General features: G+C 44.1%; 4 protein-coding genes and 1 non-coding gene across 9 annotated transcripts; 2 read left to right on the top strand and 3 right to left on the bottom strand.

The window, feature by feature from the left end:
- Positions 1–164: 164 nt before the first annotated feature.
- Positions 165–2540, top strand: eef2kmt (eukaryotic elongation factor 2 lysine methyltransferase). Of its 2 annotated transcripts, none has more exons than XR_015103205.1 (8): positions 165–309; positions 473–535; positions 615–695; positions 768–869; positions 1410–1543; positions 1605–1896; positions 2187–2336; positions 2415–2540. XR_015103205.1 is itself a non-coding variant. In XM_086133008.1 (8 exons), the coding sequence occupies exons 1-8, from the start codon at positions 193–195 to the stop codon at positions 2516–2518; spliced, it is 1008 nt and encodes a 335-aa protein (XP_085989134.1). In that variant the 5' UTR covers positions 165–192; the 3' UTR covers positions 2519–2540. The 2 variants fall into 2 exon arrangements, 1 of the variants encoding a protein (XP_085989134.1); XM_086133008.1 differs by having other exon boundaries at positions 1605–1861.
- Positions 2504–6555, bottom strand: alg1 (ALG1 chitobiosyldiphosphodolichol beta-mannosyltransferase). Of its 2 annotated transcripts, none has more exons than XM_086133006.1 (13): positions 6255–6555; positions 6110–6187; positions 5707–5810; positions 5484–5632; positions 5088–5177; positions 4456–4569; positions 4209–4333; positions 3749–3787; positions 3619–3678; positions 3439–3549; positions 3024–3138; positions 2833–2908; positions 2504–2757 (listed from the first exon to the last, which is right to left on the bottom strand). In XM_086133006.1, the coding sequence occupies exons 1-13, from the start codon at positions 6529–6531 to the stop codon at positions 2599–2601; spliced, it is 1497 nt and encodes a 498-aa protein (XP_085989132.1). In that variant the 5' UTR covers positions 6532–6555; the 3' UTR covers positions 2504–2598. The 2 variants fall into 2 exon arrangements, with proteins under 2 accessions (XP_085989132.1, XP_085989133.1); XM_086133007.1 differs by having other exon boundaries at positions 4209–4330.
- Positions 6556–7477: 922 nt separating this feature from the next.
- c16h16orf89 (chromosome 16 C16orf89 homolog) lies at positions 7478–13411 on the top strand. The gene is made up of 8 exons (XM_086133545.1): positions 7478–7708; positions 8215–8367; positions 9213–9363; positions 10149–10266; positions 10333–10495; positions 11666–11770; positions 11875–11964; positions 12891–13411. Exons 1-8 carry the CDS (start codon positions 7525–7527, stop codon positions 12992–12994), a joined length of 1068 nt encoding a protein of 355 aa, XP_085989671.1. The 5' UTR covers positions 7478–7524; the 3' UTR covers positions 12995–13411.
- On the bottom strand, positions 8967–9060 carry trnai-uau (transfer RNA isoleucine (anticodon UAU)). The gene is made up of 2 exons: positions 9023–9060; positions 8967–9002 (listed from the first exon to the last, which is right to left on the bottom strand). It is a non-coding gene; the product is annotated as a tRNA-Ile (tRNA).
- On the bottom strand, positions 12083–21759 carry ift70 (intraflagellar transport 70). Of its 3 annotated transcripts, XM_086133544.1 has the most exons (20): positions 21610–21759; positions 21242–21307; positions 20419–20628; positions 20224–20280; positions 20008–20143; positions 19811–19915; positions 19388–19516; positions 19179–19228; positions 17969–18121; positions 17823–17888; positions 17680–17733; positions 17536–17601; positions 16369–16445; positions 15979–16186; positions 15849–15896; positions 15355–15426; positions 15180–15283; positions 15014–15092; positions 14752–14881; positions 12083–13581 (listed from the first exon to the last, which is right to left on the bottom strand). In XM_086133544.1, exons 1-20 carry the CDS (start codon positions 21655–21657, stop codon positions 13445–13447), a joined length of 1995 nt encoding a protein of 664 aa, XP_085989670.1. In that variant the 5' UTR covers positions 21658–21759; the 3' UTR covers positions 12083–13444. The 3 variants fall into 3 exon arrangements, with proteins under 3 accessions (XP_085989670.1, XP_085989669.1, XP_085989668.1); XM_086133543.1 differs by lacking the exon at positions 15849–15896 and having other exon boundaries at positions 20224–20299; XM_086133542.1 differs by lacking the exon at positions 15849–15896.
- Positions 21760–22611: the final 852 nt, after the last annotated feature.

The following is a 22611-nucleotide window of genomic DNA, read 5'->3' as shown; positions in this document are numbered from 1 at the left end:
ATGCTTTATGAATTGTGCAATATTCAGTAATTCCGCTCCCCTCACCCTGATGTTTCTAGTTATAAAATACTGCAAAAACACCAGCAATACGTTTTTAAATTAAGAAGAAAAAAAGGACCAGAGGGTCTCGTGTGGTACTCTCGCGATATATTTTACGACTGACACGGAAGTAAACATATGAACACGTGAACGATGGAGCCTGTTGAGTCAACCAATTTTCACTCAAGAAAACAAAACAGATCTGACATTTTAAAACAATTCCAGTCGCGGTATTTCGCTACCAGTCGCCTCGTTTCATTCCCCTGGAGGGTGTGTAAAAAGCTTATCTTGAAATGATCGTGTTGTTTGCATTTATTCCGCGTAGTTATAATTAAGATACGTGTCAGTGTTTAGTCATCAATCTATCCATCCATTATCCGAACCGTTTATCCTCACGAAATGTCATCTAAATGACAGTTTATACCTTTCACAGCTTTTAGAAAATGAGCTTGAACGCAGCAACTCATCTGACGTCATTTTAGAAATCCTCAAACGGGTAAGCGGCGTGCACACCTCTTAATTTTTTTATATATTTGAAGTCACAAACTTGAATCCAATGACCGTGTTTGTGTCAGACGTGTCTTCACGCCCTGTGCCGTAAGTTTCCGCCGTCGCCGCGATACAGGAAGTGCTTTCTCTCTGAGCTCATAAAACGGGTGAGTGTTTTGCCCCCACATCAGCCCGTTATGTTTCCCGGATGCTGTTCTCATGGTGACGCTCATTTGCAGGTGGAAGCCGCAGAGTGCGAACCTCTTGATGAACTCTATGATGCTCTGGCAGAGGTAGTGGCGGCCCAAGATGTGGCAGAGGGATACCGGACCTACTTACTGGTACCAAAGTCAACTTACACACACTCATTGACATCATGTAGAACCTACTTGATGGTACTAAACTCCCAAATACACACATTCAATGACATCGTGAAGGACAAAGAACCAATGGGTATCAGGGTACCAAAGTTGTTACACACACACACGCACACACACTCATTGAAATCACAAGCAGAAGTGTCAAATCAGGTGCAGAAAGTAAAAACTAGACCACAGTTTGGCTTGAGCCACATGTTTTTCTGCTCCCGGGAGCTTGATTACCTGCCAGTTGAGTAGACGCACCTGTGGCTCGAGCCAAACTCCTGGCAGGTTTTTCATTTTGTGGATCTGAATTTGACACCTCTGATCACAAGAAATAAAGAAACTCCATCATGGAATAAAATTCACTTCACACATGCTCTGTGAAATCATGAAGGCGCCGTAATCTAATTCATGGTGCCAAATTTTCTGCATTCCACACTGAGTGATGTGAAGGATGCAGAAGCTTTCTTAAGGTACCAAACTTACCCACACACACTATTGGGTCCATGTTTTCCTTAGCCGTGCGGGAACAGCGTCAGCTTGTTGGAGAATGTGGCCTTAATCTCAGAGGGGACAACAGGTCTGGTGACATGGGAGGCAGCCCTCTACTTAGCCGAGTGGGCCTTGGACCACGCGCAGATTTTTGCTGAAAGGTACCACAATCTAGAAGATGATCTCCCCCAGACTTAATGAACAAGAATTTCTCCTCTGCAGGAAAGTTCTGGAGCTGGGCAGCGGTGCGGGTCTGACCGGCGTCGCTGTGTGTCATTCGTGCGCTCCTTCCTCATACGTCTTCAGTGATTGTCACCAAAGTGTCCTCCAGAGACTTCGTGACAACTTGAGCATCAACGGACTCCTCAACAACAAAACAAACACCAGCAGGACAGAAGTCAGAGTGCAAGAGCTGGACTGGACGGATGTGACGGAGGAACGCTTGAATGACGTCGGTGCAGACGTGGTCATAGCAGCAGGTCCGAACCTCCGCAGTCCGGATGGAATGGAAAAGGTCTTCTAGAATGGAGTTAAGGTTCTGAAAAGTTGAAGATCCGATGTTCCAGAAAGCCGCCGGATAGATGTCTTGAAATTTTTATTGTTCTGGAATGTTGCAGGACGTACGTTCTCGAATGTTATCAGAAAAGTGTCCCACAATGTTGTAAATGTTCTAGAAAATCATCTGAATGGATGATGATGAGCTGGAGTGTTAAAATGAATTTTGGTCCACAGCGTTGAAGGTTATAAATTTTGTAATTTCAGAAAATATATTCTATGAACCTCTCGGGGAAATGTGTGTTGCAGATGTGGTGTATGATCCTGACGTGATTGCGGTTCTGGTCCAGCTTCTGTCCAAGATCCTGAAGCGTGGTGGTGTTCGGGTCCCCTCTGAGGTTTTCATCTGCTCTACTGTCAGGAACCCGCAGACGTACGCCGGTTTCAAGCACAGTCTAAGTAAGATGATGCAGCCTCTCACGCTGATTGGCGAATCATCTCCATGGGGGCGGAGTCTAAACAAAATCTGATTAACAGGTGCTGCTGGGATCGGCCACCGGGTGATGAGTGGAGCTGTCAATCACGTCTTTGAGTACAACAGAGCGTCTGAAATCGAGCTTGTTCAATTGTTTGCGTGGTAATAAAGTTTTTTTATTTACAAGATGGGAATATTCAGTGATCAATTTGACAAGACTGCAGTTTGGTTCGAGTCCCTCTATGGTCACCTAGAAGAAGAAGTCCAGGAGGAATAGGAGGAGGACAAGAGCGGGAGGACGTGTTGGTCCCAGTTGTCATCCCAGCGCTGCTCCCTGCTAGCGCGCAGATTCCTCCTGAATGCTCCCAGTTTGCCGTCACTGCTGGGAAAGTCTGACAGCAAACTCTGGAAATACAAATTTAAGAATACCGGTACTTGTGGTGTTTAAATGATTCGTTAATCAATTCACTAAGGTGTCACCTTGAGCTGTTGGGCCAACTGCGTGCTGTCGGAAAAGATCAGACCATTGTGCCCGTGCTTCACCAGCTCCTCCAGGCTGAAACGGAACCAAGAGATTTTTTTTCTCCCCCTGATAATCTATTCAAAATTAATAAAATGAAACGCGGCGCTTCACTTTTTTGCTGCACTCTGCTCTCTGGCGCCAAACTCACCACAGAAAGCGGACGGCGCACACAGGCAGGCAGCATCCAAACATGTCCACCACCTTCATGGGCAGGTCCAGCCCGCTAGAAGACTTGTGCAGACAAACGCCAAGGTCGGCACAACCTGAAAATAAACACAAAACATCATAAACAAAATAGCTGCTTGCGTTGAAATGGGGTACACGCAAAACGACACTAAACAATTTTTTTTGCCCGACAACCACTACCACTAGGGCTGCAGTTTTAGAATATTTTTAAAACTGGGCTACCAATTAGCTCATGGTTTAATCAAATACAGTGGACCCTGCAACTGGGTGTTTTGGGGTGTGTATGTGTGTGTGTGTGTTTTAGGCTAAATTAATACCCCCATCACTACTATTTATTAATAAAATGTTCAAAATTGCTATGTGTGTTTCAAACTGACCTAACAAGACAGGATAATCTTCCGGCTCCAGCCAGGGTGTGCATATCTTCACGTGCTCCAAACGTAGACTGTCAATCATCTTCATGTAGCGCTCCTTCTGAGGACCTTTCCCTTCACACGCACACACCAAGACGGACAAGTCATTGAGCGCTTGCCCTCAAACATCAACGCCAATCGTACCTGTGATGACGCAGATGAGCGGCGGGAGAGTCTCTCCCGCTGAGATGAACTTTTCGTATTCTGTCAGGAACAAGCAGGAAACGGTCAAAACACTTAATTATGGTGTGCCACAGGAGTGTTGTTGCGGTACCTTGAAGAGCCTGCAGGAGGATGGAGAAGTCTTCATCCTCTGAGGAGGGACAGCAAAGTGATAGACAGAAGACCGTAAAATGTTTGCAACAATGCTAGACAACTCATTGTAGTGTTTACATTTTATATTAGATACATTTGTAAGATTAGACATAAAATATGTTGGGATGGAAAAAAGCCCTTTTTTTTTTTACAACCTTTGTATACTGGCAAACTAGCTATAAAAATGTTCTTAATTTTTAACTGACCCTTGTACAATATGGGGGGAATTTTGCATCTTAATTTGAAAAAAAAAAGTGTTTTACTCACAGGAAAATATAAAACAAATAGTTTGTTCCCCCCCCCCCCATCTTTCTACGCCAGCAACATATAGTGAAAGGGAGAACAATTCGATACTCTTCCGCTAGATGGAAGACGGTGCAATGAAGCTCCCATAAAAGAATAATTTATGTGGTGAGCACCTGTCCAGCTGGTGCTGCTGACAAGCAGGGTGGGGCGATCGGGCTTCAAGGTCACCGTGTCCTTATCAAGGTCTCGCACAGAGAAGACAGTTTTCTCCATGACGTCATCATCATCATCAGCACTGCTGAAGGAAAGCCGAATAGAAGAAAAAAAAAATCTAATTTTTTGACGAAGCAGCATGTGGCACATTAATCAAGGATGTTCCAAAAATAACGTGACAATACTTGGCCGAATTGTAGCACTTGCCTGCTATGCCGAAAGGCAGGAAGCATGTGTGAAAGCCTCGCAAAAAGTTTGTGCCGCGTCTCCAGTGGTGTCTCTCTGAAGATGGCCGCCGGTTTGTCATAGAGAGTGGTCGCCCTACAGAGTGCAAAGTAACTCAACTCAACTGTGTAGATCCAGAGGCACTTTTAAGACATACATTACAACGTCTAAAACACTATCATGCAGAAAAATCCACATCGCCCTCCAGGTATGATGACTCTGCTCTCACGTCAAAGCCAAAAGGTAAGCAGAGCTGCAATGAGTTCTGTTGGAAGCAAAGATGTGCCACATACACACAGTAAATTGTATGACTTGCTGCATCCATGAGTTGAAATACTTGTCATGTCTTTATGGAAACCCAGAACTTCCCCAAACTCTACCTACGTACTTGTTAGCTCATTCTGGCCCTGATCTCCATGGCAACAAAATCAGGACTTGCCATCTGGGGGCAGGGTGAGCAGTGGCTCACTTTCACAAGACAGACTTGTCCCTTCAAAACAGGGCAATTTCAGAAATAGTCCGTCTAAATTGGTTGTTTTAAATGGTGACAAAAGCGCATCACAGTATTTTCAATAGTTAGCATGTTGCTAATAGTCATTAACACCAAATCATACTTGATGCCCCAGTTCTTCTGCAGATCTTCCTTCATAGCGTCGGTCACACACAAGTGTTGAGATGCCAGACGACCAAACACATGCTCGTACCTATAGGAAGAACATAAATATTTGATTTGCTTCAAGGGTGGGAGGAACCCAGCAGAAAGAAAAATCCCCCACTGAGAGATGAAAATTTGTTGGTCCCAGATTTCAGAGAGAAAATGCAGCTGTTTGAAGGGTTAGAATTAGCGTAATATCTAGGCTAATTTCCATTAGCCTGTATATGGCTCAACAATTTAAACATTAGCATGAAGCTAGCAGATTTTGTGATACCAAACAATAGGATGTTATGTTGTCTAAATATTACATTCCTTTTTGTTTTATGCGTTTGTTCTACAGAAAAGTGGCACTAACCACTTGGCCAGGAGCACGAGCGGGTGCGTGTGGCCATGGCTGAGCGCCATGATGGTGTAGCCGTAGTTGTGCCAGTCGATAATCAAGCTCCCGCCACGCAGGATGCACGTCAGCCACACCGATGCCATGCCCGGCAAACCAGGAGGATTCTGCAGAGAAACGTAAACCAGAACTGGAGGTCAATTCACAGTCGTGATTGGCGGTCGGGAGTCATGTGACGCACCTGCAGGAGTATGTGAGTGTGTGGTTTCAGCATCAGTAGCACAAACAGAACCTGCACGAACTGAATGGTCACCTTGGTCACATACGTCAAAATCTTTGGGCCACCTGAAGGTTTTTGGATGTAAAAAAAAAGGCATTTATGCAACCAATAACATCTACATTGCAAAGTGGGGACGGGAGAAACAACCACAGTGCTTCTGATTGCTCTGATTGACGCGGGGGGGAGAACTCTGATGTTCTAGTAGGCTATTTGTGACATTTTCTCATCCCATCTGACAGCGCAGTCCATGATTTGAGGACTTCCATTGAATCAGTACTCTCTAACTATAATTGCCGAACATAATGTTGTTTGTCTATATGTGCCCTGATAATAAAGAGGACAAGCATGTCAATCCGTCGCTTACCTCTAACACCTTTGACTTCCACAATCGGGACGATTTGAATCCTCTCGTCCCTCAACACGTCTAGGTGAGGCTTGCTGTCTAAGCGTAAATAATTTAAATGAATACAAATCAGACGTATATTGATTGTGTATACGTGCTGTTTTACCTAAATATCCCACTAGAGTGACTTGAAATCCACGTTTACTCAGCGACAACGAGTGATATTGCATGCGGGGACTACGACCAATGTCCCCGAGAACCAGCACGCACACCCGCCGCACGGCATCGCCGTCGCGCCGCCTCAACAGCCAGCACAGGGCGACCGCGAGACACACCATCACCGACGCCACCGGCCACCAGATACCCAAACCGGCGCCGCAGAACACCGCCGTGAGAAGTGAAATCAACGCAAAAAGAATCAGACTGGGGGCGGGCGCCGCCATGTTTGTTTGGCATTTAGGATGACGTTGTCACGGTGGTGGAGGCGGGGGAACCGATTTAAAGGGACCGAAGACGTTGGGACCAAATCACGTCGACAATAATTAATTTAATTAGTTTCAACACGTGTATTTTGGCGAATAAAAAGTCATATTATGCAAAAATATAAACCATTATCGTAATGTGTATTGATATTCCAAATGCTCCGTAAAATTTTAAATCACTTGGCAACTTTTGTTCCGCCTCTAGTAGGACAAGATTATTGTACTGTTGTTTTATTTGCAACTTTCGTCCAAATTACTTCTTTTTTAAATTGACTAACGTTCAAAAGAAACATTTCTGTGAGTTTACAACTGCACAACTAATTTGGGTTCGCATACCAATGGAATGTTTGGTGGTTCCAAATGCAACGTAAAAAGGGACAACACTCGGTAATTCTTTGTTCGTCTCAAATGCGAAAATTACATTTGTTTGGTTTTTGTTCGCCAATTTGTGCACATCGGAACTATCATGATTTCAATACAAACATGTAAATTTACGCAAATATATGCAACTCATTATGGTTTGAAACTTGTTTACCGTGTTTCTAACAAAATGACGTCACGTGACAACTTTTTGATGAGAAAATCGTTCATTCGTTTTTTTAAAATTACCTTATTCGTCTTCGTCTAAATTATAATCCCGTTCACTCACAAAATCACGTACATGCAAATTAAATCCCATTTCCAACCTTACGTCCCTTGACAACGTTTTGGTCGGCGTCGGGTGGGGCGAACGGAAACAAATGATACTTGTTGTTATATTTGCTCAGTATTTGTTTTTTTTTCGTGTAGATCATTACATTTATTATTTTTATTATTATTAGAATGTATTGTTTTGAAAAAAGTAATACATCAAAATAAGAACACGCGGGTCGGTTTTCATGACGTCACGGTCACGACCCGCCCCCTGCAGGCTTTCAAGGACGCGTTCTAGTGTCTTCGGGGCGAGCTGCAAGCATGCAGACGTCGAAACTACGGTTGTCCCCCTTGGCGACGCTCTTGGCGGCGGCGTGCTTCTGTAGCTCGCGGGCGGAGGTGATTGACGACGTGTTGGGGAGCCTCTCCAAGGGCGCCGCCTTCCTGGAGCGCCAGCACCAGCACATCAACTTGGACGGCGTGGTGGGCTTCCTCATGCTGCAGGGTGCGTGGGGGGCTGCATGGGGCGTCCGGGGTCGCGTCAGCGTGTTGTGGCGCAGTGTCTGTCCCCCTGCGCACGGCAAGCACTGGATGTTGCAATCACACCGGCTGACAAAGCCATTTTGGCATAAAGTTCATTTTGCATTTCTGATCAGAGTAGCTGTTTTCTCGCGGCCTTCATTAATATTGCAGATGTGATTCCCGTAAATTGCTAATTGAATTTTAAAAAAATATTACATTATTTATTTATAATTGCACTTCCTCCCATAATATTGCAAATATCTTGATGCATAAATGCAACTTTTACAATTTGTACCTTTTCTGCAGATACTACCTGTAAAATAATTTTCTCATGTTCTTCTCTTATAGTTACACTTTATTCATAGAAAATGTAACTTTTTTTACCGTCCAATTTTTCTCATAATATTCTAATTTGTAGTGTAATTCAAATGTTATTCTGGTATATTTTTGTGTATCTTTTTCTCACATGTGCGCTTGACTACATGTTAGCTGAGCTGAAGGAGGCGGTGCGGACGTGGCCTCACTCTGACCCGGTCAGCTGGGCTCAGAGGACAGCGGCCGTGGAGCTGGTCAAGCGTCTGGACAGCAGCTTTGACAACGCGGTTGCCGCTCTGCGCCACAACGATCCCAAGTACTACCAAGGTAGTCTCGCTATTTTTATTTTTTTGTGACAAAATGGCATCTTTACCTTTTTGAAATTCCTTTTTCGGGTTATGTTACAGTTTGTTGTCCTGTTCAAATATAATGAAAAATAAATCAGGGTACAATGGGTAAGTGAAAGTGAAGATCATGTGCTCCACAGGTTGTAAGTAGATTGTCAAAGTGTGGCTCCCTCTAGTGGTAGGCCAAAGAATCACTGAATTAAAGGTTGAAACTCTGTGTAATGTTCCAGTGATATTATTTAGTCCAGTACAATCCATTTAATTCATTCAATGCCAAGGAAATTACAAAAAATATACATATATGCGGTGCATAGTAAGTGAGTCATTATTTAAGCGCAATTGTTTTTCCTATATTTAAGGAGTGTTAGTGTTCAAAGTGTGGATAATGTTGTGTCTTACAATAATATCAAATCAACTTTTTCAGCGCAAAACCTGCGCCTCATTTTGATGAACACGTAGCCCCACTACACAACTGTATTTGAACGCTGGTAGTACATGGATATCGAAATCTTTTGTGACATGGTACTTGGTGTAAAACGTTGGCAGAGTTAAGATCAAACCAAACGGTTTCACTAAAATTGCTCCAGGTGAGGCTCGAACTCACATCCTCGGCATGACTCTACGGGTTACTGTCTTATAAGTACCGCGCGCTAACCGATTGCGCCACTGGAGCTTGGATGCCAAATGTTTTTTTGTGTCTGAAGGTTACGGTTAGGTTCAAACTTTCAGAAGCATAAGGACTCAGTCAAGCACAGGTTCAGTCTGTTGTGGTTTTTGCCCCGAGATAATTTGAAATTTACATCTGCACTCTTTGTCGTCCCGCAGAGTTCGAGCCGCTTCTTTCATGGAAGTTCTGGCAGGTTCGGCGGGAGCGCAGCAGCACCGACGCCAGCCTGGTGTACGCCGCCACCACCGCCAGTGAGTGCTACGATGAGCAGCTCAGCGACAAGTGTCTCACGCTACTGCTCGGAACCTGGTGGGGACTGGCCACACTCTCATATTGTGTCTGCTCAAGTACAAGGACAAGTACTTGAGTAAAAACAGAAAGTACTGATTCAACTTCTGTAGTGAAGTTAAAGTACAGACTGAAATGTTTTATGAAAAACTTTAAACTGTTCATCTTATTCCTACCGCAAATTTGTTTTCAAAATGTAAAAAAAAAAAATGTAGATTTTTTTTTCTCCTCTAACTTCTACATTTTTGGAGCGATTTGAACTGGTCTAAGTTGAAACTTTTGAGCTTAACCCTTCTGCACATATTTTTGAAAATGTCAAGATCAAACACAACATTTAAGATTATCTTGTTTTTCCTCTTCTGATTCCTATATTTTTTTTGACCGGTTCAAACCAATTCAACTTTAAACTATTCAAGTGATCCCAACCACAATTTTTTTTTAAATTTCAAAATAAAAGCCAAATATTGCAGTTTTTTATGGTCTAATTTCTACACTTTTTGACCAATTCAAATCATTCCAACTAGTTCATCTTATTCCCCCAACTGTCCCCCACCCCCAAATTTCAAAATAAAGCAAACATTTTTTTGAAGGATAAGATAAGATAGGAAAACCTTTATTTGTCTCACAATGGAGAAATTCAAACCATTCCAACGTTAAACTGCTCGGCTTGTCCCTTCGGCAAATGTTTCTTTGAACCAAGTGAAATATTAAGATTTTTTTAACCGATGCATGATCAAAAAATTACAAATTGATTCATATAAATTACAAAATTATACTTTATTATAATTTTTTCCCCTGCACTGTAGGAAACAGAAGGGAACGCCGTGCATCGTGACCAAGCCGTGTCGCGACACCATGACCCAATTCGGTTGTCCGCACTACTCGCTGTCCCACCAGCTGCTCTACTTCATCATCGGGAAATTGGTGAGGAAGACAATGGGGCCCGTCGCCTCGTCGTCGAGGGCCTAAAGTGTCGTTTGTATGTGTCAGAAAGGGTGCTCCAACCTGCTGAAGGGCGACACGCGAGCGTCCCGCGCCAACATGACCGAGCGCAGCTACCAGAAGATCTTTTGCTCCAACATGATGAAGACCAACCAGGACATCGTCGCCGACGGGCTCAGCCAGCAGACAGCCGACATCTTCATCGAGAACAGTCAGTGAAAATCCTCGCAGTGAAAAGATGGACAAAAGCAGCTCTTGGACAGTCAATGAATCGATCTGAGGTTGGATGCGATGGCCCCATTTGGTCGAGTTCAGGGGTGCCCAAATCGGGTCCTTTAAGAGCCCCTACGCGGCCTGTTTTCGGTGTTTCCTCCTTCCGACAAACCTGATTCCAATGATCATCATGACCATGAAATCAGTTTTTCTTGTAATGTTTTGAGGGTTTTTTTCCCTCCAAATAAGTAAATATACTTATTTAGCTCTGAATCAGAAACGAATCTCAAAGGGCTTCACAGGCCCACTGTGGACAAATATGAACATCCCCTGATCTAAAGCCCCAACCGCCCCACAACGTTGTCCTCTTCAAAATGTTCACTTTATACCTCATAAAATAAAAACATCATTGTTAAAACCTTTTTTGAAAGAAGAAAATCACAAAAAAATCTTGCAAAAGTACATTTTCTTTAGCTTATAAAATTATCCTTATTCTCTGAAAAAGAAAATGTGTATAAAATTAATTTTAGGGGAAAATTGACTGTTTATTCCTAGAAAAAATATTTAAAAAGCAAAATTTTCAGAAAATATTAGCACTTTTCATTCTTTTTTATTATGTGGCCTGGATACTCTAACGACACTCACACGGCAATTCTGAAATGGGCGGTCCGGTGTTTGAGTGGTCAGCGCGTCGGCCTCACAGTGCAGAGGTGCCCGGTTTGATTCCTGCCTTCCTGTGTGGAGTTTGCATGTTCTTCCCGGGGCCTGCGTGGGTTTTCTGCGGGTACTCCGGTTTCCTCCCACATTCCAAAAACATGCGTGGCAGGTTGATGGAACACTCTAAATTGTCCCTGCGAGTGTGAGCGCGGTTGTTTATTCGTCTATGTGTGCCCTGCGATTGGCTGGCTACCAGTTCAGGGTGTACCTTGCCTAATGCCCGAAGACGGCTGGGAGAGGCTCCAGCATGGCCGCAACCCTCGCGAGGATAAGCCGATTTAGAAAAAGGATGGATAATTCTGACATCCAGACCCATCACAGCCAGTTTCACTTCTGGAAGAACGAGCCCATCACAGTTTGGGGATGAACAGAAGACAACATCCCGAGTGACCTTTGACCCCCAACCAACCGCAAACCTCCCGTGTTTGCTTTTGTGTGTGTGGTCTTGCAGTCCTCATCTGCGGTTTGGCTGGCTTCTCCGACTTCTACAAAGCCGATTGGCTGCAGCACATCCTCCGACTGCAAGACGTCGAGCTCGGCTGCTTCGGGCGCGACCGTATGTCTGGAGCTGATTGTGTGCCTCATCGAGTGGTGACCGCTGAAGGTGTGGCGAGTCTTTACGTACGTGAACGTGAGCTGTGTTTCCACTGTCGCCATCAGGCAGCACCATCTCGCAGTGGATCGGAGACGAGCTGCTGGAGCAACTGCAGCCTCATCACCGCGTCAAGAGGAGGGAGAAGATCCTTCCCGGTGGGTTCACACCTCATGGCGGGCGATTGTTAAGTCACTGGCAGAGATATTGTTAGCATCGGGTCCCATGCGGGTGGGCGGTACCATCCTGGTCAAACCACACAAAACTGTTTTTGACTGTCAGTAAAGTTGTATTTATTATAAGAACAACAACTGATCTGGAGTTGTTGCTAATCAGGTTTGCCATTTCCAAGTATTACTGTAAAAAAATAAAATAGCAAAGAACCCAAAACAGTATTGGTACCAGGTCTGTGAGAAAGGGAGAGATCTAAAACTAGTCAGTAACCAGGTAAACAAAAAGAAAAAGGAAGCAATCAAGGTCCACGACCAGTCCTGATTCAGTCCAAGAACAGACGAGAACAAGTCAAGAACTATGTCAGAAAAAAAGCAGTGAACAATCAGTCAATAACAAGGTGATAAACAAAAACAAACAACAAAAAACAGTCAAATCCCAAGTTAACAATCAGTCCGGCACGAGTCTAAGAAGAGACGAGAACCAGGAACAAGTCAACAATCAACAAACAGGCCAACTCGTTTTGAATTTGGTCTTGACTTGTACCAGTTCTTGACTTGGTTTTGCTTTTCAGTGTAGTTCTTGACTGGTTCTGGATTTGGGTGATGACTAATTCTTCACTTGTACTTCACAGTTTTTTGACATGGCTCTTGACTTTGTGTTTTGTTGGTGACATAGTTCTTGACTGGTTCTTAACTTGTTCTGGAGTGTTTTTGACAATTTTTGATTCCTACCTGATGATTTTTTTGACTGATTCTTGACTGTTTTTTTTTTTTTTTGAACTGGTTCTTAACTTGGCGTTTGACTACTTTGCGACGTCATTCCTGACTTGTTCACGATTTATTTTGTCCACGCAAATCTCAACATTTGTCGTCACCCATTGCATCCCATACTGCATCTTTCTTGTCTCAAGATGGCTGCTCCAGTCACATGACAGCGGTGGCGGTTGGCGCCCTGGGAGGATATTTAAACTTCTACCTGACGGAGCAGGACATAACCAAGAGGCCCCTTTCCTGATCGCCTGATCCCACGGCACGCCTGAAACGGAAGCTTTCTTCCTGCCCGCCTGCTTTTTCTCTTCGGTAAATCTCAGACTGTAAATCCATTAGGACGGCAACAAATCTACATTTAAGGTTGAGAAAGTCCCTCAGTGTCACGTAGAACTCCACCAAGGCCCTTTTTCATCGATACCTTTTTACCCTTTGTGTTCTTTGTGGACTGTCCTGCTAACAGACAAACAAAAAGTGATATAAATAACATCTAGTGAGATGAACTGGGACAAGGCTGCCTGTATTATTTCCATGTCAATTATTATGTATCGTATGTGAACCATTATACCGTATATTGAAGTATTTAAGGCTTTTTGTGTGCATGAAGCAACAGTGGGTGTCGAACGAAACACTCCATCCATCCCATATAAAAGGTCCACTTCAAGAGTGCGCGGTGTGGTCTTTGGTTGTGTCACGGTTACTCGTTCCAGCTGGTGACTTTGTAAAAGAGGGCCTTGAGTAGCCGAGCCTCGTAGGTGACCGTGTTCTTGCCCATTTGGACTCGAGACTCCTCCAGCGGCTGCTCGATGATGGCGGGCACTTCCCTTCCGTACTCTGACAGCACAAACCCCCCCCCAAAAAAACATTTTGAATTGGTCACAAGAGGGTTACGGTTGACATTTTGATGATGAGTGAGTAACAGTGGCGGATGCTGGTCTGTCAAGGAGGGGAAGCTCCATTTCGGCCTACATCATAAAATGTGTCCGTTTATTTATACGTGAATTCTACTCTCCGTTCCTTTTCAAGAAAATGATCTGCGACCCTGTCATACCGACAAGGCGTCTTTTCCAGGGTCTTAACTGTGGTGATATAAGTCAGTCTGCGAACACAAGCAACTACAATAAAACACACCAGAAATAAAATATTAATCTGTCGCTAGTCGTTTTCAACAAAGAGAGTGTCGCCAAGATTATTAGAAGACGTCTCCAGTCCAACTCAGAACAGAATGAGAATTGAAAAGTGCTCCCACGGACGCCTACACCAAAAGATCGGTGCTTGGCTCATTTTGCTGTCAATCAAAAAGAGATTCAGCCTCAGACAGATCATCCAATCATCATGCAGAAAAGCTCAGCGTCCGGACCAGACCATAAACGCCCACTGTCCATAGACTCCCAGAGACGCTGAGGGTCCTATGGGTGGGACAAAACCAGCATTTATCCAATGACTCGTCTCGTTTCAATGCATTGGGACAATCTATACTGAGCTCTGGAGACCGCGCTGTAGACGCTCAGCCTCCACACACTTTAAAGCACAGTGAAGCTGCGGGAATGAATGAGAAGAGAGTTGCGTCCTAACCAGTAATAAGAAGCTGATTCGGAAAAGTTGAGCGCGTTGTAGCGCATATTTAGTCAATGACATGTACACACAATTGTATGTACACACATATATTTGATCACTTATTTCTTGACATTTTAGGGGAAGCTGAGCTTCCCTTGCAGTCTTAGAGCAATCGCCTCTGGTGAGTAAATCATTTTTTAAAAAGTTTTACTTTCGATGCCGTTTTACAGCGTCATGCTGATAAGGGTGTCACAGTGACTGGTTCTTGACTTTGATTTTTGACTTGGATCTTGATTTACTTTGCACGGATTCTTGACTTGATTTCTGACACATTTCTTGACTCTTTTCAGACCGGTTCTTGATATACTTGATCTACTTAAATTGATAGCTGTAATGCTTTGGTGCAGAAAGACCGCGTGGGTATGTGTGCGCGCCTTGGAGCATCACCTTCACAGTTCTCCAAGAACTGAATGCACTCTTGGACCATCACCCCCTTCAGTGTGATGATGTGCTTGGACATGTTCTCCAGCAGAGACAGGAAGCAGCGCTTGGCGTAGAACCACGTGTCCGTCCCCAACTTCACAACACACACACACACACACACACACACACACACACACACACACACACACACACACACACAGACATACACCTGGTATGAGATTCAACAAACAAAGTTAGCCTGAAGCTGTTCATCAACAGCAATTACCTTCTTGTTGTAAGGCTCCAAGCTCTTGATGACGCGAGAGATACCAAAATCGTAGTTGCCTTTGGTGCAGTACAATGTGCTGAAGACAAAAAAATAAATCAATCAATCCATGTACGTACACAAAAATATCGTTTTTTTCTGCATTATTGAGAAGTGTACAAGTTACCCGATGACCAGGTTGACGATGCACAAGTGAAAGAATTTCTTGTCGGGGTCGTCGTAGGAGATCTGCTCCTCCTCCTTCTCGATCTTCCTCATCAGCTCCTCAGCCTGGAAGACATTTTTAGTCACGCTATCCAGACATTTTTTTTTTTCCATAGGCGAACCGCTACTTGAGTTACCTCTTCATTCTGGCTGGTGATGATGTAGGACACGCACAAGTTGGCCAGGACCACAGCGCTCACGTTCAAGATCTACAGCAACACGATATAGCAATGACTGAAGAACATTTTGACTTTCAAACCACATTTTAGACATCACAGATCCCTTCTTGATAAGTTAAAGATGATGAAATTATAGTAATACTTTGCTGGCATTCTGCTTTTCATCTCTTAATGAAATCATCAAACGTGAATCTCCAATTTACACCACAAAAGCTCTGAACTTTTCTCAAAGATTTTTTTTTTTTGCAGCATATTCATCATGACAAACTGCCTCAATGTTGTCAATTGAAAGAGTCAATGGAGATACGCAACGACTCATTTGCTCATTTTGAGCATTTGTTTACAAAGCAGCACTGCAAAGAAAAGCACACCCAAAAAGAAAAGTTTCACGCATAGAAAAAATCAAAACAAAAAAAAAACATCACAGCAAAGTTGCTTTTCTCTATTTTTACCGGCGGTTTGAATATGCACGAGCACTCCTGCACGCTACACTGTTCCACCTGCGCACAAAGGTCAACCGTCAACTGAGCTCATCCTGCTTTTTAATCACAAGCTTCGCTCTCCCCCGGCGGCGCCACTCACGTTGTTGTAGTGCTTCTTGACGATGGGCTCGTAGAAGCTGACGGCCTCCTTGTACTTGTTCTGCATGAAGAGCACGTGGGCCACGTTCAGCCTCCACGTGTCGTCCTCGTTGCACACCTCCATGGACTTGTGGAAGATCTTCTCCACCATGGCAAAGTTCTCGCGGTTCCAGTAGATTTTGGCTTGGGCCATCAGGACCACGATATACCTGTGCGCAAGAACAACATGACAAGGTTGGGAGGTTGGGACCGACGGGTTTGGGGCGCCATCTTCCGCATGCAACGTGGACGCTGGTATGAGTGATAATTGATGAATGGCACAATAGAAATCAGCAATTCGATACAATCTGTAGTCACATGTGTGTTTTGTGTGTGTCGTGAGTGTTCTCACTTCTCCTGCATGGTGTCGTACTCCTGGAGGGCTTTCTTCTGCCCGTCGTCGTCTCGAGCCGTCTTGGCCTCCTGCAGCTGCAGACATTCAGCAAACACATCAAACTAAGTCTCATACACACACACACATATAATGTGTAATGTAATTTAAAATTTCAATCCAAAATGTAACTCATTGGCCCGAATATAAGACGGCCCTGATTATAAGACGACCCCCTCTTTTTCAAGACTCAAGTTTAAAAAATGACTTTTTGAACACCAAATTAATTTTTATACATAAAATAATTACAGTACATCTGAAACAAATGATTATAACAATATAGTTGGGAGAAAAAGCATGTTATTTTGCCTCATTCAAATCTAAAGTTCAATCACATTCGTAAATGAATGGCTTCTGGTTTTTGAAATGTAAATGACATCATAACTTCTCCTCAGCTGCCGGTTAACCTGGCCGATTTTCGACCCACTTTTCTCCAGATTGTGGCTACGTTTCTCCATTTTCTGTTATCTCTTCTATTTCCTTCTTACCGCTATTTTTTATTTTTCTTCTTCGTGCTACCGCTATTTTTGGTTTTATTCTTCGTAGCAGGGGTTCATTTTGGCCTGGGGAGTCAAGTTCAGCATTCGCTTCATTGATATCTGGCCCCATCTAGCGTCGTGAATGGGTATAATGTCTAGACCCCGAATATAAGACGACCCCCACTGTTTCAGTCTTATTTCAATGCAAAAAACACCGTCTTATATTCGGGTCAATACGTTATTCCATGTACTGTATACAGTTCCACATGCATGAATATAACATTGATTTAAATAAATTAAAGAGGCAAGCAAGAAGACGATCTTCCGTCTTTACCAGGAGACGAACATGCTGCAGACTCTGGCCTTGAGACGGTTAACGTTTGAGCTTTTGAAATGTCGCCCTGACATTTTTTTGTAATTGTTATGTTAGTTAATACATCGAGGACGGTGAATATGAAGCCAGACTAAGTATGAGAGACATTATTGGACTGCATACATGCGCGTTGGCCCTTCTGATTCAGAAAAATGGTCACCCCCGTTTTTCGCCGACAACAGTAATAAAGACAAAAGAGAGGCGGAGAAGGTGTCCTGATGGGGCATGATGGAATAATAACAATAATTAAAAATAACAAAAAAGGAGGTAGGCAACCTGCTTGGCCAGCTTGCGCAGCTTCTCAGTCATTTTGCCAATCATGTCGTCAAATTTTCTGAAGGCCTAAACGCACACAAACACAGATACGTGTTTTCATGATGAAACAAGATCAAGAACGACAAAACCTGCCTGTTATCGTACCTCCTCAGGTGCTGTCTGGCATGTCAGCAAGGCGTCGAGAAACTCATACTCGTACTGAAAAACAAGCAAAAGCACACTTAAGTTCTGGTCCACGACAAAAAGAACACAAGAGGACATAATAAAAAAAATACACTAGATCTCACCGGAGAGAGCAATTTGTAGGTGAGGTGTGCGTTTTCGGCCAGGACATCGGCTGCCAGATCAAAATACTGCCAAGAAACAAGAGCCAAATTGTATCCGTCTGTACTTGGAAAACAGGATTCGTGTGGCATGGCGTGGCAGGTGATACCTCATGTTTGCAGTAGAGCAGTAGCAGGTTGCCAAAAGTGACGGGCGGGAAGGACGGCTGCTGAAGCAGGAAGGCCAACTTCTCAAAGCCCTGAGACGGCTTGCTGTCCATGTTGAGAAGGGCTTGGTTGTGCAGCGTCACCGTGTCCAGCTCCTGCGTGGAACACCATTGCATCGAACACACTTAGATTTTCATTTCTGTGGTCATTTGTCTTCAGACTTCTGCAAAATATGCATCATGGCGCGCTCATATTTAAGCCAACTGAACTCGGGGAACACTTGTGTGCATTTGTGTTGTGGAGGGTGCTGATTATCATTAATAACTGATGAGAGGAGTGATTACGCTCATTGTATGGCACGTACAGTCAATGTGGCACCCTGGGCAAGATTCTTGTATGGCGCCCCCCTCTGGCAGTTGATTAAAATACACTTTATAATTAAAAAAAAAAGCCATCATTCCATTTTCTACCGCTTATCCGGGGTCGGGTCGTGGGCGCAGCAGCTTTAGCAAGGAAGCCCAGACTTCCCTCTCCCCAGCCACTTCTTCCCAGGGAATCCCGAGGTGTTCCCAGACCAGCTGGGTGACAAAGTCTCTCCAGCGTGTTCTGGGTCGTCCCCGGGGCCTCCTGCCGGTGGGACATGCCCGGAACACCTCACTAGGGAGGCCTCCAGGAGGCATCTTAATCAGATGCCTGAGCCACCTCATCTGGCTCCTCTTGACGTGGAGGAGAAACGGCTCGACTCTGAGCCCCTCCCGGATGACCGAGCTTCTCACCTTATCTCTAAGGGAGAGCCAGGACACCCTGCGGAGAAAACTCATTTCGCCCACTTGTGTCCAGGATCTCGTACTTTCAGTCACGACTCAATTTAAAAAAAAAAAAAAAAAAAAGTTAACCATAAATCACTAAAAAAAGACGATCAGAATTTTGCAATCAACATAATTAAGTGTTGTGATTGAATACTGCATGTGCGTACCAACCATGTGCACTCTTAAAATGTATTATTCTGTGTTTTATGGCGTGGTCATGTTTTTTTTTCTCACAGTAATCAATAATTGTGTTGAAGTTATTGTATGACACATTATGAGTAGAATTTACGTTATTGCAGTCAGCATGGATTTTGTAACAAATGCCACTAGATGGAGAATCAAGGCAGGGGACATTGATGGCAGGCACCCATGTAAATACACACACGGACACACACTCAGTTACCTCCTCTGTTCTCGGCGGCATGTCCGTCAAAGCATCCTGAGCTCCTTTTACTGCAAATGAATATTTAAAAAAAATATCAATCCATCAGATCTATCGAGAAGTGAAAGGCTATTGTGCGTGCAAGACGGCTTCCATCTGTCAATCAAAGCTTCATTCATGTATGTCGATGTGATTGATGTCGTGTCGTCTGATGCTCCCGGGTGTCTTACGGTTCTTCAGCTGGTACTCGATGGCAGCCTTGAGGTTGAAGGCCTCCACCAGGGCAGTCTGATGCAGCACCAGCGTGTTGCCCACGCTGCGCACGTCAATGCCCTCCGTCGTCAGGCCCACGCTCAGCTCTGCCGCATGGTGGAGGTGAATGCACAAAAAAAGGTTAACATCTCGACACAAAACAATGGCTCGTAAACCGCAGTTTTTGAGAACCACCGTCACAAACTATGACCAAAAAAAAAAAATATATATATATATACAGTATATATATACAATTCACAACCAACCATGATCTTGCACTGAACGGCATGGTCATAATAATGATACATTGATGGGGTTTCACTATTTAACAAGGCCATAACCGTTCAAGGTTTGACACCGCTGCTCTTGTCAGACACGTAGCTGCAGGCAGGCTTGGTTACCTGGATGCTCTCGGATGCCTCGCTCAATGATTTCCCCGATGTATTTGAGGGCCTGTGCGTAGTTGCTGAGTCTGTAGTAGCAGAGAGCGATGTTGTATGACAGCGCTAGCACAAAGAACAACAACAAAAAAAATAAAAATAAAACACTTTTTTTGGCTTACGAGTGACTTATGATCTGAGTGTGTTTGTCTGCTTACCAGGCACATCTCCCAGCACCTGCATTGCTGACGTGAACTTCTTGCAGGCATCCTCATATTTGGCATCCTGGTAGAGCAAGCAGCCCATGTTGTGCACGTAGTCGGTGTCCTCTGGGGGAAGCTGCTCAACCAGGCACTGCACACACAGCAATAATATCTTATCAGTTAGAAATATGATCGACAGCAGTAATAAACCTTCAGTAAGGTTCACGTTACCTTGGCAGCAGAGTGATTCTCCTCAAAGTATTTGATGGAGGCTTGTAGTTTGATCATCTGTGGAGAAGGAGGAAGACTGACGATTTGGAAAAAAAAACACTGAAATGTCAGCAATGTTGCTTTTCTTCTTCTATTTGATGTATTCACGGAACAGCACGTTTATCATTGTGAGGGCTATCGAGGAAGTGAGCGTACCTTGGTGTGGCTGCTTGGCGTGTCCAGGGCGAAGGAGGCCTTGGTGGCCTCGGCGTAGGCGCCCGCCTTGTACAGGCTCTGGGCGTAGTACACCCGGTAGTCCTCCACCTCGGGGTGCAGCTGCGTAAGCTGTTCGTAGCACTCGGCCGCGCCACTGAAGTCCTGGACATGGTAGTAGCAGAAGCCAAGAAGGGACAGCGCTGCCCGGGACTGGGGGGGGGGGGGAACAAAACAATAACCACACAGAAACAATTTTAAGAAGTCTGAGCATTATCAAACCAATTTTCAAAACCACTTGTCTTCATTAGGGTCGGATGAGCCACAGCCTATCCCAGAAGACGTTGTGGCCGGAAAGAGGGTACACACTCGATAGGAAAAACTTGTATTCTTTGGCATTTGACTCAGCATGACTTAGATTTGTTCTTGGTTTTGCTGTTCGGTGCTTTCTACCGCCTTTGTTACCGATTTGCTTGACTGTTTGTTGTATATGTTAATTGCTCCATGTACAGCACTTTGTATGCAGCGATGGCTGTTTGAAAGTGCTCTATAAATACAGTCGAGTTGAGAAATCTAAAACACAATGAATGAACCTAACCTGCATGTTTTGGGAATGCAAGGAAGTCGAAATAACTGCAGTAAACCCACACAAGCACTGAGAGAAAAGAGGCCAGCAACCAGGTTTCAAGCCCAAACCTCAGAGGTTTGAAGCAGATGTGCCAACGATGGATTGCCACAATAGATTTTTATTTTAAGTTTAATTTTTTTAGCCTAACACCCAAGACTTTCATTGGAGTGTACTCATTTCGATGAGACGTCCACTTACCCGAGTGTGCTTTTGAAGTTGGCTGTTGAGGATGTGAATGGCCTCAACATACTGGCTGTCCTTAATCTGCAAAACAAATCAGATCTCGTTAATCCTCGAGGCTACACATATGGTTATCATTTTATTATTAACCGACATATCGGTATTGAGCTGACCGACAAATTTTACTTCGTGCATAAAACTGGTCTCTTCTTCGTGTGTTCGTGAGCAAGGTTAATAGTTTATCGCCACTAACATACAACATAATTCACTTCAATGTTCAGGAGTGAAGATAAACGGTTCGGAAAAAGGATGGATAGTTTTAACTAATGGATTGATGTCAAGCTATCGGGCTAACCTACTCCGTCACATAAGCTTCGTGTTCTTACCAGTTTATAGATTGTAGCAGTGTACTCTCCGTCTTTTATCGTCATCATGATGCCAAAGTGTTAGTTTTCACGGCTTCAAATGAGCCAAAAGCGGCTAAATTCACGAAAACCAAACAGCGCTAGCCAGCCGGTTAGCTCGTTAGCAACAGCGTTAGCAAGCGGACTTGTGTTACCTAGCAACCTCCCAGACCGGAAGTCAGTTTGAAGACATTTATGACAACCAATCATCTTTGAGGATGCTGCAACTGCTGTTTAAGATCAAGTATCAAGTACAACTCTATTGTCAAATGTGCTGCACGTGTAACATACAGCACATTTAATCTGTGCTAGAGCACAGATGAAATTTCCTACCTCTTAAACAGACAACAGACAACAAGAGGAGCCGCTGCGGGTGCCCGCATCTGCTTTTTACTTGGTCCCTGATAATATAGTAGTGCACTCCTCCGAGTTGTGTAAGGTAAAATTGTGTGAATGTAGGTGTGAGTGGTTGTTCGTCTCTATATGTGCCCCACGACGGGCTGGCGACCAGTTCATGGTGGTCTTCCTTCCACCCAAAGTTACCCGGGATAGGCTCCTGTATGAGAAGCTGTGAAAATGGTTGGATGGATCTTCTCTAATTGCCTCTTATCACATACCAGTACTGTTTTAATAGAACCTTTTTTAACGTATTTGCACTTATGTCTACCATGCTTAAAACACACACACACACACACAAACAAAGAGGAATCATGTTTTTTTCCATTTTCGTCATTTTCTGAAAGATGTCCAAGAAAAACAAACAAAAAAAGCAAGCCAGAGGGGCTGGAGCTGCACCTCTATGCCAAACCACACTGTCAGCCTAAAAAATGGTGTCTGGAACTTGACTGCATTGTGTGTGTGTGTGTGTGTGTGTGTGTGTGTGTGTGTGTGTGTGTGTGTGTGTAAGAGTGTGTTTTTGACATTAAGTCTGCAGAAGGGTGTGTTCTTGTTTTCTTTCACTGAGCACTGCCCGGTGTTAAACGT

This window comes from Hippocampus guttulatus, chromosome 16 (assembly GCF_054856545.1).
Source record: "Hippocampus guttulatus isolate MCC_2025c chromosome 16, RoL_Hgut_1.0, whole genome shotgun sequence".
Classification (NCBI taxonomy): Eukaryota; Metazoa; Chordata; class Actinopteri; order Syngnathiformes; family Syngnathidae; genus Hippocampus; species Hippocampus guttulatus.
This window is presented reverse-complemented; position numbering and strand designations above follow the sequence as displayed.

Coding starts and splice junctions, on each gene's coding strand:
- eef2kmt (XM_086133008.1), top strand. CDS start 193: ATGGAGCCTGTTGAGTCAACCAATTTTCACTCAAGAAAACAAAACAGA. Junction 310..472: donor TCGTTTCATTCCCCTGGAGG/GTGTGTAAAAAG, acceptor TACCTTTCACAG/CTTTTAGAAAATGAGCTTGA. Junction 696..767: donor TCTCTGAGCTCATAAAACGG/GTGAGTGTTTTG, acceptor GCTCATTTGCAG/GTGGAAGCCGCAGAGTGCGA.
- alg1 (XM_086133006.1), bottom strand. CDS start 6,531: ATGGCGGCGCCCGCCCCCAGTCTGATTCTTTTTGCGTTGATTTCACTT. Junction 5,178..5,483: donor CTCGTGCTCCTGGCCAAGTG/GTTAGTGCCACT, acceptor TTCTTCCTATAG/GTACGAGCATGTGTTTGGTC. Junction 2,909..3,023: donor TGCGCCGTCCGCTTTCTGTG/GTGAGTTTGGCG, acceptor GTTCCGTTTCAG/CCTGGAGGAGCTGGTGAAGC.
- c16h16orf89 (XM_086133545.1), top strand. CDS start 7,525: ATGCAGACGTCGAAACTACGGTTGTCCCCCTTGGCGACGCTCTTGGCG. Junction 7,709..8,214: donor GGGCTTCCTCATGCTGCAGG/GTGCGTGGGGGG, acceptor ACTACATGTTAG/CTGAGCTGAAGGAGGCGGTG. Junction 10,267..10,332: donor ACTTCATCATCGGGAAATTG/GTGAGGAAGACA, acceptor TGTATGTGTCAG/AAAGGGTGCTCCAACCTGCT.
- ift70 (XM_086133544.1), bottom strand. CDS start 21,657: ATGATGACGATAAAAGACGGAGAGTACACTGCTACAATCTATAAACTG. Junction 19,916..20,007: donor GGTGCTGGGAGATGTGCCTG/GTAAGCAGACAA, acceptor TCTTTGTGCTAG/CGCTGTCATACAACATCGCT. Junction 19,517..19,810: donor AGGCATCCGAGAGCATCCAG/GTAACCAAGCCT, acceptor ACCATGCGGCAG/AGCTGAGCGTGGGCCTGACG.